Genomic DNA, 16,158 nt, shown 5'->3' with positions numbered 1-16,158 from the left:
CATTGAATAAATTCGCCAGATAGATAGACAGGAAGAAAATCAAAACAAAGATTTTCCCATCTCAACATAGAGAGGGGAAAATGATTCCCAGCACCTGCTAAGATTTTAACAGAAAAAGATCTACTTATAAATGTTATTTTCTATATCCTAGCCCCTAAAGTTTACGCAGGTCTTCTTTAAAATGAGTATTATATTAAAATAATTATTCAAAAATAAAATTATAGGGGTACCTGGGTGGCTCAGTGGGTTAAAGCCTCTGCCTTCGGCTCAGGTCATGATCCCAGAGTCCTGAGATAGAGCCCCACATCGGGCTCTCTGCTCAGCAGGGAGCCTGCTTCCCCCTCTCTGTTTCTGCCTGCCTCTCTGCTACTTGTGATCTCTGTCAAATAAATAAATAAAATCTTTAAATAAATAAATAAATAAATAAAATTATAGAATGATTATTTCTAATAAATTATGATGATTTATTTTGTTGTATCTTCTGTATATAGTTTTCAAAAACACTTCTACATACTTTAATACAATTATATAAATTATAATAATCTCTTGATATGTATATTCTTCTGCCTTCATCTTCCCACAAAAAGCCTAAAACAGTAAGCTACCTTGTATTCTACTTAGGAAATAGAAGAAAGATAATGAAATAAAAATCACTTAAAAATACACTAAGAGAAAAATGATCTGTTAGAAATTTTGTATTTTACTAAATTACTAAGTTATGGACCATTCCATCAAAAACTTCTAAAAAGTCAGCACATTAGGCATTAGTGGAAAGGATATTTACATTATGTCTCCCTGTATCTTAAACCACAAATAGTCAAATATGCTTTTTAAAAAATTGACGGGGCGCCTGGGTGGCTCAGTGGGTTAAGCCTCTGCCTTCAGCTCAGGTCATGGTCTCAGGGTCCTGGGATTGAGCCCCCCATCGGGCTCTCTGCTTGGCAGGGAGCCTGCTTCCCACCCCACCTCCCCCCCACCCCCCGCTGCCTGCTTCTCTGCCAACTTGTGATCTCTCTCTGTGTCAAATAAATGAATTTGAAAAAATTAAAAAATTAAAAATTGACTTGTTTTGACTGTGCATATCCTTTTGAGAAAATTTGTACCAAAGAGCTATGTATGAGCTTTCTTTGGCCGTGTAACTGCACATTGGGTGGCTTACAACCTTCAAACTTACAGTTTCACAATTCCTGTGGGTCAGAAGCTCAACACATTTTAACTGGTTCCTCCGCTCAAGTCCTCATAAAGCTGAAACAAGGGTCAGCCAGCTACAATCTCACTTGGAAGCTCAACAGGGAAAGATCCACTTCCAAGCTTTCTTTGGTTGTTGGCAGAATTCATTCCTTTATGGTTATAGGATTTATATCCCTGTTGTTTTCCTAGCTATTGGCAAAGCATGCTCTCAGCTTCTACAAAGTTGCTGTCAGTTCTTAACCACAGGGCATCCTCCATCAAGGCTTTGAAATTCTTCATGTCTTCTGCTATGAGCCAGTGAAAAAAAACTCTCTGCTTTTAACAGGCTAATGTGGTTAAAGAGGGCCGAAAGAGCTCTCTTTCTTAAAGTCAACAGTACCATATAACATAACAAAATTGTGGGAATGGTAACTCATCATATTCACAGGTTCTATCCCACTCAAAAACGGGGGGAGGGGGTAAACAAGTATGAAGGACATTTGGAAGTCATCTTAGAATCCTGCCTACCACAGTGCACAAAAATTGAGGGATCACAGGGAAGACTCTCACTGTAGAGAGAGATGTGTGGGTATAAAACAAAGAAGTACGAGCAAGATGTAAAATACCGCTTTAAAACATAAACTTCATATTTCAATAAATATTTGAAACTCTAACGTGACTTTGAAAAGACGTGTACCTGAATAAGTTTTTTTTTTTTTTTTTTAAGATTTTTAAGTAACCTCTCATCCAACATCGGGCTTGAACACACGCTCCATCCACTGAGCCAACCAGGTGCCCCCTGAATCAGTGTTCTATATAGAATTCTCCACTTGGGTTTTTAGAAAGATTTCTCTGGCAAGTCTCTGTCATTGTGGATATAGCAACAACTAAAAGATAACAATTGTTTCTCCTCAACTCCAAAAACAACAAATAAAAAAACCTGTTTACTATAAGATGACTTAATTCTTATTCTTTTTAAGAGACTTTACATTTATTAAGTTTCATAAATTCTATTTTTAAAATTTTACTGGACTTGAAGCTTGAGATTTGTACAATATGATTCATTTACACATAATTCAATGAAAACATCAAGCTGCTGAATTTTACTGATTGTCTGAAAATTTGAATCTAATTCTTGGGTAATATCTGTAATTATAAAATTTCAAACAACCTATTGAATCAAAGGAACTATTTAGCTTCTATTTTACTCATTTGATTTATATTCTGCAACATAAACCACTATGAGACATCAAGTCTCCACCTGTAAGCCCTAAATTATGACATCCCTGCTCAAACGCTTTTGGTAGCAGTCCTTTCCTATGGAATGAAGTCCGAACATTTTAACATGGCAATGGAGGCTTCCCATACTTTCGGCCCAGCCTACTTTTCCAACTTCACCTTTCACCATACCCTATACTTTAGCTTTCCTTGACTGTGTACCACTCCCTGAATATGACTTTAATAAAACAATCTCTACCGTCATACCAACATCAAACCTATGTAATTGTTTTATGGATGTCAAGGATTTGTAAAGCTAAGATATTTTAATGTTGTGTTGGTTGAGTACAGAGTATACCCTCCTTAATTTAAAAAAAAAGGTGCTATTTTAGCTGAAGTGTAAGCTAAACACAATGTGAGGCAAAACTGGATTAGAGTAATTATCTTCAACTGGTATATGCACATCCCAGAGAATGTATGAGATGACCTACTGAGGTGAAGAAGAAAATATTTGAATTTATATGTATTTTAGTCTTAGTTCTGTATGTTTATATTTTTGAGTATTTTTTAAATGTCTTAATTATTAATACAGTAGTGTATTAATTTACTATATATATTACATATATAATTTCATGTTCACTTTTGTTAACAATCAGAGTATGTTATTTTAAAAGTCTGGAGATCAAATCAAGGACTTTAGAATCCAACTGAAATGATTTCCTTCTGAACACTAACACTTTGAATCTCTGTGACTTCAGAAAGTCACCTTAACTTAAACCATAGTTTTCCTAAGTGTGTAATAAAAAGCATTAATAACCATAAGGCTGTTGCAAACATTAAAGGATGTGCTTTCTTTAAATGATTAGCCCAATCTTTAACCTCTAGGAAGAACTTGATAAATGTAAGGCATTAGTATTGTTACTAATCATGTTATATTCTTGCAATTGCCTTAGAAAGAAGTATGTTCATTGAAGAGGTCCAGATGAGGAGCAAAGTCACTAGTTTCTTAGTCTTAAAGAGTGCTTAATCTTGTGTACAGTTGGTGGCACTATAAAATGGTGCAACTTCTATGGAAAATAGCATGGCAGGTCCTCAAAAAAACTAAAAATAGAATGAATCCAGCAATCCTACTTGTGGGGAGATATAGACATAGATACAGGTATAGATAGATATCTCCAAAGAATTGAAGAAGGATCTTGAGGAATATTTGCACACCCATGTTCATAGCAGCACTACTAACAATAGCCAGGAGGCTGAAGGAACCCAAAGATCCATCAACAGATGAGTAGATAAACAAAATATGGTACATACATATAATGGCATATTATTTAGCCTTAAAAAGGAAGGAAATTCTGCCATACATTACACCGTGGATGAATCTTGAAGACATCATGCTAATGAAATAGTCAATCACAAGAAGTCAAATACTGTAGGACTCCAGTTATATGAGATATCTAACACAGTCATATACATAGAAACAGAATGTACAATGGTGGTTACTAGAGACTGGAAGAAAAGGAGACAGGGTGAAATTTGTTTTTTAATGGATACAGAGCTTCAGTTTTGCAATATAAAAAGGTTCTGGACATCTATTGTATAACAAGATGTTTATACTTAATACTAGTAAACTATACATTTAAAAATGGTTAAGAGGGGGCACCTGGGTGGCTCAGTGGGTTAAGCCTCTCTCTTCAGCTCAGGTCATGATCTCAGGGTCCTAGGATCGAGCCCTGCATTGGGCTCTCTGCTCAGCAGGGAGCCTGTTTCCCACCACCCCCACTGCCTGCCTCTCTCCCTACTTGTGATCTCTCTCTGTCAAATAAATAAATAAAATCTTTTAAGAAAAATGGTTAAGAGATTGCGACAACTTGGATGGAACTAGAGGGTATTATGTTTAGCGGAATAAGTCAATCGGAGAAAGACAATTGTCATATGACCTCCCTGATATGAGGAAGTTGAGAGGCAAAGTGGGGGGATTTGGGGGGTAGGAAAGGAATAAATGAAGCAAAATGGGATCGGGAGGGAGACAAACCATAAGAGACTCTTGATCTCATAAAACAAATGGAGGGCTGGGGGGTGGGGGGAGTAGGGAGAGGATGGTTGGGTTATGGACGCTGGGGAAGTATGTGCTGTGGTGAGTGCTGTGAAGTGTGTAAACATGGTGATTCACAGACCTGTACCGCTGGGGCTAATAATCCATTATATGTTAATAAAAAAAAATTAAAAAATAAATTTTAAATGGTTAAGATGGTTAACCTTGTATTATGTGCTTTTTATAAGAATTTAATTGACTATATTTTGTGGAAAAAAAGTTCCCAATATAGTTATGGTATTATATTATATTATAGTTATAAGTATTTTAGGTATATATTATATATTACATAATATAGTATTATGTATTATATTATAGTTATTGTATGCTGACAAAGAAGAAGGGCCCATCATATGGTGTCAGGCTGGGAAGTTTTTCATTTATGGCATTAATACTGAGCACCAAGGATGCATCATGCATTATTCAAGCAGAGGAAATCAAATCCCCTCCTTCAAAGCTTTCAGGAAAACTACAAAATTGTCACAAAATGGTCATATTGCTTAGTATGGTATGGTAAGAATATGATGGATTCAAGACATACTAAGTTCATAGAATCAACAGTATTCCCTAGAGTACTGACTATAAAAGGGGAAAATAAAAAATGTCATAAAGATTTTTGCCTTGGATAGTTGGGCAAATTGTGTTGCCGTCCATAGAGAAAGGAAATTAAAAAAAAATAAGATAAACAAAACTAATAAACCTACAGTAAAAGTCATCAAGAAAATAAAAGAGGCCAAATAAAATCAGAAATGAAAAGGGAAAAGTTACAACAAATACCACAGAAATGCAAAGAATTATAAATGACTACTATGAATAATTATACAACAAAAAGTTGGAAAACCCAGAAGAAATTAATAAATTTCTAGAAACATACACTCCTTCAAGATGAATCAGAAGAAATAGAAACAGAAAATCTCAACAGACTCGTTACTGGTAATGAAATTGAATCAGTAATCACAAAACTCCCAATGAACAGAAATCCAGGACCAAACAGCTTCACACTATATGAACAAAATGAAAGATAAAAATCATTCGATTATCAGAAAGATGCAGAAAAAGCATTTGTCAAAATTCAACATCCATTTATGATAAAAATTCTCAACAAAGTAGGTAAGGTGGGAATATATCTCAACATAATAAAGCCCATATTTGACAAATGCAACTAATAACATATTCAATGGTGAAAACCTAAAAGCTTTTCCTTTCAGGTAAGGAGCAAGTAAAGAATGTCCACTCTCACCACTTTTATTCAACATAGTACTGGAAATCCTAGCCACGGCAATTAGGTGAGAAATATAAAAGTTATCCAAATGAGAAAAAAAAAAAAAAGAAGAAATAACACTGTCAACATTTGCAGATGACATGATACTATATACTAGAAACCCTAAAGCTTCTACCTCAAATCTTATGACTAATAAATGAATTCAGAATAGTGCAGGATAAAAAATCCATATACAGAAATCTGTTGTGCTTCTATACACTAATAACAAACTATTGGATAGAGATTAAGATAAAAAATCCCATTTACAGGGGCGCCTGGGTGGCTCAGTGGGTTAAGCCTCTGCCTTCGGCTCAGGTCATGAACCCAGGGTCCTGGGATTGAGCCCCACATCGAGACCCACATCGGGCTCTCTGCTCAGCAGGGAGCCTGCTTCCCCCTCTCTCTCTCTGCTGCCTCTCTGCTTACTTGTGATCTCTTTCTCTGTGTCAAATAAACAAATAAAATCTTTTTAAAAAAATCCCATTTACAACTGCACCAAAAAGAAGAAAATACCTACAAATAAATTTAACCAAGATGGTGAAAGATCTGTATTCTGAAAACTACAGGATATTGGTAAAATGAATTGAAGATGACACAGACAAATGAAAGGATATTTCATGCTCATGGATTGAAACAATATTATTAAGATGTCCATACTGCCCAAAGCAATCTACAGATTCAAAACAATCCTTATCAAAATACCAATGGCCTTTTTCAAAGAACTCAAATAAATAACCCTAAAATTTGTACAGAACCAAGAAAAGACTGAAGAACTAAAGTGATCTTAAGAAAAGGAACACAAGCTGGAGGTATCGCTCTCCTGGATTTCAAACTCTACTGCAAAACTACAGTCATCCAAACAGATGACACTGGTACAAAAAACAAGACACATAGATCATTGGAACAAGATAGAAAGCCCAGAAATAAGACCATGCTTATATGGTCAGTTAATCTACAACAAAGGAGACAAAAATATACAATGGGAAAAAGAGTCTCTACAACAAATGGTGCTGGAAAAACTGGACAGCCACATGCAAAAAATGGAAGTGGACCACTTTCTTACACCATACACAGAAATAAACTCAAAATGGATTAAAGACTTAAATATAAGACCTGAAACGAGGAAACTCCTAAGAGAAAAACAAAGGCAGTAAGCTCTTTGACATTTATTTTTTACAATGGAAAAATAAACAAATGGGACTATATCAAACTAAAAAGCCCTTCAACACTAAAGGAAACCAACAACAAAACAGAAAAGCAATCTACTGAATGGGAGAAAATATTTGCAAATGACATATCTGATAAGGAGTGGACATCTAAAATAGACAAAAAGTTCAAAAACTAAATTATTTTTTAAAAATCCAATTAAAAATCATCAGGGAGGGGTGTCTGGGTGGTTGATTAAGCATCTGTCTTAGGCTAAGTGCATGATCTCAGGGTCCTGGGATTGAGCCCCGCATTTGGGCTCCCTTGTCAGCAAGGATCTATTCCTCTCTCTCTCTCTCTCTCTCCCCCTCTGCCCTTCCCCCAACTTGTTGTCTGTCTCTCTTTCTGTCTCTCAAATAAATAAAATCCTTTAAAAAAATCATCAGGGAAATATAAATCAAACCATCTGTTGGAATGGCTAGTATCAACAAGATAAGAAATAACAAGTACTGGCAAGGATGCGGAGAAATGGGAACCCTCATGTGCTGTTGGTAGAAATGTCAATTGGTAGAACCACTATGGAAAAGAGAATGGAGGTGCCTCAAAAAGTTAAAAATAGAAATACCATAGAATATAGCAATTCCACTTTATCAAAACAAAACAAAACAAAACCCAAACACGAATTTGAATAGATATATGCCCCACTATGTTCATTGCAGCATTAGCATTATTTACAATAGTCAAGGTATGGAAGCAACCTGACCACCCACTGATAGATAAATAGGTAAAGAAGACGTTATATATATATATACATTACACATATATGTCATATATTTGTGTAATATATATGTGATACCTATTACACATATATACTGCACACATGCGTTATAACAAACTCATATACAGAAAAGAATAAATCTTGCCTTTTACATCTATATGGATGGACCTAGAAGATATTATGCTAAGTGAAATACATCAGACAGAAAAAGAAATACTATATGACTTTACTTATGTGTGGAATCTAAGAAACAAGTGAAGAAACAAAACAGAAATAGACTCAAATACAGAAAACAAACTGATGGTAGGCAGAGGAGAGGGAGATGGGAGATGGACAAAAAGGGCAAGGGATTAAGAGGTACAATTTTCCAATTATAAAATAAATACTACATGGGAATATAACATATAGCATAGAAGATACAGTCAACAATATTGTAACAACTTAGTATGTTGACAGATGGTAACTAGACATTGTGTAATCATTTTACAATGTACATAGATATCAAATCATTTTATTGTGTACCTGAAACTAATATCATATTGTCTGTCAATTATAATTCAATTTTTAAAAAAGGTAATTGTTAAAGGATAGGAATTACAAATTCAATACTATTTTTTAAAAGTAGCATTTGCTGTACACCAAATAATGGACATAAATGGCAGAATGACTATTATGAAATGTAGAAAGGAACAGGAAAACAAAGTCATATATTCCCTATTATTGTAAAGAAGAGCCTCTAAATTTTTCAGAGTGCCCATTGGATGATTCATGGCCAAGCTATTATTTTAGTGCTTTCCATTTCTAAACAAAGGAGAGAAATACAGGAAATCGTTTTAAGTGGAGAAAATGTACAATTTGTCATTTTCTGCTGTTCTCCTCTAAATTCACAATGTAACGTTAAATGTTACACTCAATTAAAAAAATAGGTAAATCAGTAAATGTCTCTTTTTCATAAAACTTTACTGTATTAGCTTACGGAAATTCTACTTATAAAACTGTATTGAATTTACTTTTTTTTCCTGCTCCTCTTCCAATATATAATGTTAATAACTTTCTCCAAGTCTTTCAAAGTATTACATAATTTCAAATCATTTTAATTTCTGTTTGCCACCCTGAAGTTATAATGAATGATCTGTGAACTGTCTTTTATTCTGAGAACCAAATATTTCATTTGGCTCAATGTTTTAGTGCTTAGCTAGATTCACTCTCATACTAGGATATAGTTCAGTATAATTACTAAAAATGTCAATACAAAGGGAAAAAAAGGTGTCAGCTGGGAAGACCCAGGATGAAGAAATGGAGAGAAGAAATAGTCATTTGGGATTATGTTCAGTTTGAGGTGCTTTGAGATATCTTGGTAGAAATATCCAGCATAAATTGTAAAATACAGTTGTGAACCTCACAAGATATGTATCAAGTCTCCGTAACATAGACACAACTGAAGCTATGGCCATAAATGTAATTACTCAATGAGAAGAGGAATTCAAAACATAGCTCAGTGAAATTATTTAATTTCAAGGATAAAGGAGCAAACAATCCATGAAATTTGGAAAAACAGGTTTGCTTTGGAATTTTACAGGGCAAACACATCATCAACAATGTTCTGGTAGAAAGAGGGAATTAAAGAAATTACACCTAGTTAAGTTGTTCTTTAGTTATAAAAGCTGAGGACAAATATTTTTAATTGTATGCAAACCTCAAAGAATGGAACACATAATGCTTTCTTTAGAAAAAGAAATGACCAGGAATTGTAGCCCAGGGATGAATCAAATAAAAGAATTCAGGGAGAAACAAAAAACAAAAAACAAAACCAAAAAAAAAGCAGAGGAATGGATAAGCATTTAAATATGCCAAAAGAACAACAGTCGTGAGCACCAAATTATATATCATCATGAAACCTTGAAAATAAAAACAATTATAGCATATATAATGAACATAACACAATAAAATATATAATTATAATAAATATGACATAAGCATGGAGTAACAAAACAGTGAGAAGAAGTGAAATAGGCTTACTCCTCTTCTACCATTGGAGAAAGTCAATGATAAGAATGACCGAAATCTATAGTTAAAAAAAATGAATAAAATTCCATCTCTTCATGTTTTTCTTAATCTTTTCTATTAACTTCAGGAATAAAAACCTCCAAGAAGAAGTATTTGTCTATTAGCAATTTTTTGAATTGCATGTTTTTTGTTTCTTTTGTTTCATTTTGATATTATGTTTTATGCTTCTTAAATTACCATATAATTACCATCCCAGGTTTGGAAAATTATTTCTCCCTGTCCATATCAATCATTATATCAATCAATCACTATACTTAATTTCCTTTTGGTATGTATGTTTAGACAGACAACTATAATTATGCTCATAATTAACTAATGATGGTTAAATCTGGATGGTGGATTTAATATAACTTAAAATTCTTTCCTTTTCTCTTAGATTTTTTTAAATAGTGAAAATGTATCACTTTTACAAAATAAAATCATTTTTATTTTCTAAAAATATAAGTATCTGAATAACACACACATTCAGAAAGATACATTTTAATTCTTTGTGGTAGCGTGATCTTGAGTTTATAACATATACCTAATTTATAACATATACCTAATTAATTACATCACGGTGTCCTTGCTTTCTTAATAATACTTAAAAGAGATTCTATTGTTTGTTAGCATTTACTACATGTCAGACAGATATTACATACACTATATGCTTATGAATTATTATTCTCATCCAAAACTAGTTAGGCAAGTATTACTCATGGCATTTATGAAAAGGAAACCGTGTCTTTAAGAAATTTCCCCTTACTTAGAGTTCTCATTAATGTCCAATCCAGGATTTAAATCTTGCTCTAGAATCTATACCCTGCCCACTATGCCATGTTTCCTGCCATCTACGCTATACACAAAGTTTATTTTATCCTGTTATACCAGGATTATCTTAACAAATGTAACCTAAAACAGAGTAGATTCACTTTGATCGTTGCAGTTAGATATAAGAAGTCTTAGCAAATACAACAGTTATTAATGAAAGATCTTTATAGTCCTGACATGGGATTGAAACTCTCAGAAGTTCTGCTGCTACATCCTCTGTCATTGCTTCTTTCCTCGGTCCTAGGCCCAAAGCCTAGAGTGTAAGACCTTGAGAAGCAGGAACTCAGCTGGTTCAGGAGGTTTATTGAGGTAATATAAATGAGTGCTGAATCTTGCCTTGCCTGTCCCCAGCTATTCTTATTAACAAGAAAAGGAAGAACCAATGGAAAAGTCAAGAAATGGTATCTTGGGAAATATGTGTGGGCTAGTCTTCATATATTAACAGGGTCTGATTTCTTCCATAAATTCAGGGGAGTTATCTCTACAAGCCCCTTGCCCCTAAATACTCATGCCTTACCGGCCTCTTATAAGGGTATACCTGCTATTCTTGACAGCCATAATTGCCATTGTACTAGGGTTTTGCCATAAGAAGCAGTCCACACAATTCTCTAGGAACCACTAAAGTCCACTTATAAGGCCACGTTGCTGAGACTCATACTTGGGATCTATTTAACGCCCCCCCCCCAAGACCTATATTACAGAGCCCTCCAAAATACCTAACAAAGAGAAAAAAATGCACTCATTATCTATAGCAATGCCTGTCTTCTAAGTATAGGAGGTAAGCAAAACTGTGCTTACATCTTAATTACTATTATCATGATTTGCCTGTGTCAGAGATATAAAGTATCCTAATGTGTAGCTAGCATGTTCCTCAGTTTTGTTTTTCTGGAATTTCTGCAGCAAATTTCAGATCAAGGCCTAATATACATGCAATGTGGCTCAAGCATAAATTCGGCCTGGTAGAAACGTATACAGACTCTTCATGAGGCATTATTTCCTCCACTCTTGATATAGCATAGAGAATTTGTAACCAAAGCCATAGTCAGAGAACTAAAAAAACAGTAACTGTTTATAAACCAGTCCATGAATATTCATTCTAATCACTATATAGTAATCAATTAGTATACACAGCAAGAACAATATGAAATCTGAGGCTACAGATTGCAGAACTGAATAAATCATCATTTTTAAATGACATAACTAAAGATAATATATTTTCCTTTCTGGATGAAAATTCATTTTATATTCCCTGGTGGAATACATATAAATAAGAAATACACAAAAGGCGAAAATTGGACCTAAATGTCCGTTCCTACATATACAGGTCAAGAAAAGCCTTACTCACATAATTGGATATTCATTGCCTTGTTTGCTTAAGACTGAAAAACAAATACAAATGGGAGTTTGCCAAATTTCCTAATGTTTTTTACAGTGCAGTGGGCCTTTAAAAAATACACAATAATGCAATAATCTAATACTACTAAAAAGGTTTAACGATTTTTCTGGTTATTTCCTAAGTTTACCTTTCATAATATCAAGTGGTATATCTAATGTGTTGGGGTGGTTTGAATCGTAAGTGTGACGGGTCAACTAATCGTGGCCAAAAGCAAAATGACAATCAGGACAAAAAGCTTCTAAAAACAAACTCAATGGGGACTACCAAAAACATAAAATAGAGTCACCATAGTGACGTTAATTTAAAACGACCACTGAGGAAACATTTCTTATAATCCATGTCAGACATTCGCCGTTACCTTTTTCAGAACTGCTTTAAGTCATTCATTACTTCACCCTTTTAGGTTTTGACATCTCTAATGAGAGAACACCTAAAAGCAATGGTGGCAGCGTGAACAAAACTTAAGATTCGATGCTCGCCAAGCTGCACGTGCGTGTGTATACACGTGCGTGCGTGTGCGTGCAGGCACACAACGCCGATCCCACTCTAGACCTAAAATGGCTGAGTTGCAGGATGTTGTTGCTTGGTGACCAAACAGTATCTCCTCAGCCACAGAGTAATTTAAACAGTGACAGATCTGTCCCCTCAGCTTTAGGCATGGCCAGGACAAATAGTAAAGGGCATGTTTATCTTTTCTAGTAGTCTACATTTTCATTTTAAGTCAGTGGTCACTTGCTTGATTTTATCACCAATTTAGATGTTAGGGGAAAGTATTTGCAAAGCTACAGCTATCCTTTTAGGAATAAGAGGTAGAAACAAGCTTCTTTCAAACTGAAAGATAGTCCTGTTTCAGTTAAGTCTGTGTGCTGTGTCCACTCTGTTCTGCTATGACCTCCCAGCTGCTATCAGTCTCCCTTTCTTTCATTAAACACCAGCAGTTAATTAGCCTCAGCCTGTCCTCTTCCCTTCTCTCTGTCCTTTTTCAAGGTAGTAATGATGTCTAATGACCAGCAGCAGCGGGTTACTGCAACACCAGGCACAAATCTCTCTCCCTGAGAGCAGAGCCAGCCGCAAACCCTCAAACCTCTGAGAGCGAGAACAGATTCTCAGTCCACCTGAAAAGACCAAACACAGTCCTTGATTTCAACCAAGATATGCCTTGGAATTAAAAATGTATTTTTTTGTTTGTTTTTCTGCCGATTGTACTCCCGCTATTACAAGGAAAAACTTATTTATAAGGAAGAAATAATTTGAGATGCGGAGAAACACATGATAAAAGGGGAACCTTTTATTTATTTTTTAACTTGTTGAAATGATGATTGGCTGTCCTTCAGGGAAGGCGGAGCCTATAATTCTATGTAAGGAGCAGCATAAAATTTTCATAAAGAGAAATAGAGGAGTTCATGAATTAAAAACCTCTTCAACATTTCCAAACAGGCTTGAATGAAGAGCAAATCTCTTAAATACTACATGGAAACCACTGTCTAAGAATATCACCCGATGAATTACATTTTCTCCCATAAAAATATAGAATCTTTATTGAATTGAAAAGGGAAACATGTGTTACTTTATTATTAACACTGTAGTTGTTATTCTACATTAGATGTCTTAGCAATAATTCTTTAACAACTCTGCATAAATTTTTCAATGAAAATAGGAGTATCTGAACATGTGAAGTCTGGTTTGAATTACTAGGCATTCACATTTCTCTTAGTGTCTCTATGGCTGTTAGACAATTTATGTTAAGAATTTTTAATTAATGTTTTAAAGGGGCACATCTGTTTATACACATAGTGGAGGTAACCAAACCCATGTAAGCATAAACTGGACCAATACACAAGTGAAGCTATCTGACAGATAAACAGAGGAAACGTGATTTTCATATAAAAGGAATGAAAAACAAACTTCCCACCTAGCAATTGCTTTGAAAAACATATAAAATATTATCTAATACTACTTAGGCCAATAAACCTTAAATAATTATTTTATTTAATCATTTAGCCCACTGGTGCCCAAAGGAAAATACATCCTTATGTTCTGAAATCTAAATCTACTTTGTCTAACAATAACTCATTTTTAAAAATCAGGATAAGTTACTTCCCGTACAAATGAATCAAAGCACTTCATTCCCCACAACAGACTTTTGACTCATCCAGATGTAAATAAACCTCAGTTCTAATCCAAACACATCTAGGCATCTAGTCCTCATTATTTAGTAAAGCAAGACAGTAATCTCACCATTGTCTTTAGCAATGCCACATTAAAAGAGAAGGCTGTGTTTATAGGTCTGCCTCCTAGAAAATTCCAACAATTGTACTTAAAAAAAAAAAGCAGAACTTTTATGTGTGTTTCTATTTCACCTTTATTTCCTTTTCCCATTTCCAAATAAATTCCATATATATATATATATATATATATATATATATATATATATATATATATTTCAAGAGATATCCCTAATTAACCTTGGGAAACCATTAACTATTTTCCAAACCTGAAAGAGTCCTCCAAATAGTCCTCTGAAAAAGCTTTCATGCACACATTTCCAATTTAATATACCTCCGTTGGAGAGAGAATAATAGCTTGCAAGATATCTCCTTTTCTAGCATCCTCCAGGAATACTGCACGGGCAAACAGTTGTCAGTAAGGGGTTGGCGTGGGAGGAGGTTAGGAAAACGAGCAAATGCTCAAGAAACCCCAAAGCCAGGCAAAAATGCAAAGGATGCCAAATGCCCTCCCCCACCCCTACTCCAGGCGAGTACCCACCGTAGCATGACGAAGAAAGAGGTCTTATGGATCTGATCTGCAATCCTACTTGTAGCCCACAGTTCCCATCTTCTTAAAAAGGGAACTGATGCTGCCGCCGCCTCCCAACCTCACAGGCGTCTGCCCTGAGAGGCTCAGATACGCTAGGTTCTCAGTACCCAGTACCTTGCCGCGCCTGGGCTTGGAGCTTTGTGGCCATGAGACTTAGAGCTATCCCAGAACGAGGAACAAATATATACACCATTTGATTGCGTCCGAACCCATGTCTCTTTGTTGTTCATCATGTAGCTTCGGCTTTATTTGTGTAAGGGGGAAGTGAGGAAGGGGATGGGGGGCGGGGAGGAGGAATCTCCAGGACCTTATCTACAATCTAAACAGTCGTGGCAAGATCTCTGGGAGTGATCAAGGCGATGGGATAGCCCGGTGTCTCCCAGGCGGCGGTCTAACAATAAAACCTGATAGTGTCGGGGCGGGGGGGGGGGGAACCCCACATCTCCGACTAGCGCCACAATCGGGCTTTGTGCCAATTAGGAGACACTGTAGACGATCGATCAGAATCGTCTATTATCAGAGCGTGCGTCTGGGGTTCCAGCGTGGCCTTTATGCTTGGTGGCGAAAGCGGGACACGCGCCAGGCGCCCAGCGAAGGACATGGGACAATGGCCCAACCCGAGGACGCGGGAGGCCGCCCGACGCGGGGATGGAAGCTCCAGGAGCGGGTTCAGGAGCCCGGAGGCGAGGAGGGCGGCGAGCTCTGGAGGTGCGCTGCCGCTTTAAAATAAAGGACCACAAAGACTCCACCGCGGGGGAAACGCGCCTGGCTAGTGCGAGTGGGGACAACTTGGGGAGGGGGTTGAGAAAGGTGGGGGGGGCACACGAGCCAACGGTGGCTCACGGCTCCCCCTTTCTCCCCCCTCTCTCTCCCCTCCCCGCCGGCTGCTCCCGCAGACAAATAACAGAGGAAGGCGAGTCACTCACCGTGGTCTTGACCGGCACGTAAAGCACTTGCTTGGCGCAGCCGCCGCCCCCGCGGACCTCGTCCGGCTGGCCCAGCTGGAAGCCCTTCGATTTGACCCAGAATTTAAATTTGGCGTTGTCCGTGGAGCTCGACTCGGAGCCGTTGAGGAGCTGGACGATCCGCTCGTATTTTTTACGGGTCACCGTCTTGGTCTTGCCTGAGTCCCCGTAAGTCCTGAGGCACCAGTCCTGGAACTGACGGTACATGTCGCGCTCGCTCTCCATGTTCCCCGCTCCCGGCCGTCGGCCGGATGCTCCCAGCGCACTTCGCACCTGTTCACCCCGGGCTCATGAAAAATGCAGCTCCGGCCACGATGTAGGGACGCGAGGTCCCGGCCGCCGCCGGAGCCTGCCTCGGGTGGGGGGGGGGGGATGGAGAGGGGAGGAGGGTCCGGCTGGGCACCAGCAATCAATGCCCTGTGCTACCAAGTCTCTGGT

At 37.0% G+C, this 16,158-nt stretch overlaps 1 protein-coding gene across 6 annotated transcripts in view; it reads right to left on the bottom strand.

The window, feature by feature from the left end:
- Nucleotides 1-15,945, bottom strand: part of NOL4 (nucleolar protein 4) — a 402,656-nt gene extending 386,711 nt beyond the window's left edge. For 4 of the 6 annotated variants that reach the window (XR_004278137.1, XM_032310893.1, XM_032310895.1 and 1 more), the window contains exon 1: nt 15,682-15,945. Coding sequence is in view for 3 of the 6 variants with exons in the window: in XM_032310893.1 (XP_032166784.1) it covers nt 15,682-15,945 (264 nt within the window). In the remaining 3 variants the exon portion in view is untranslated. Of the gene's footprint in view, nt 1-14,497; nt 14,540-14,704; nt 15,131-15,681 lie in introns of those variants that run through there. The other 2 variants (XM_032310897.1, XM_032310902.1) reach the window with 2 other exon arrangements.
- Nucleotides 15,946-16,158: the final 213 nt, after the last annotated feature.

The sequence above is a fragment of the Mustela erminea genome, chromosome 13 (assembly GCF_009829155.1).
Source record: "Mustela erminea isolate mMusErm1 chromosome 13, mMusErm1.Pri, whole genome shotgun sequence".
NCBI lineage: Eukaryota > Metazoa > Chordata > Mammalia > Carnivora > Mustelidae > Mustela > Mustela erminea.
Note: the sequence above shows the minus strand (reverse complement) of the source record. Positions and strands in the feature narration are given on the sequence as shown.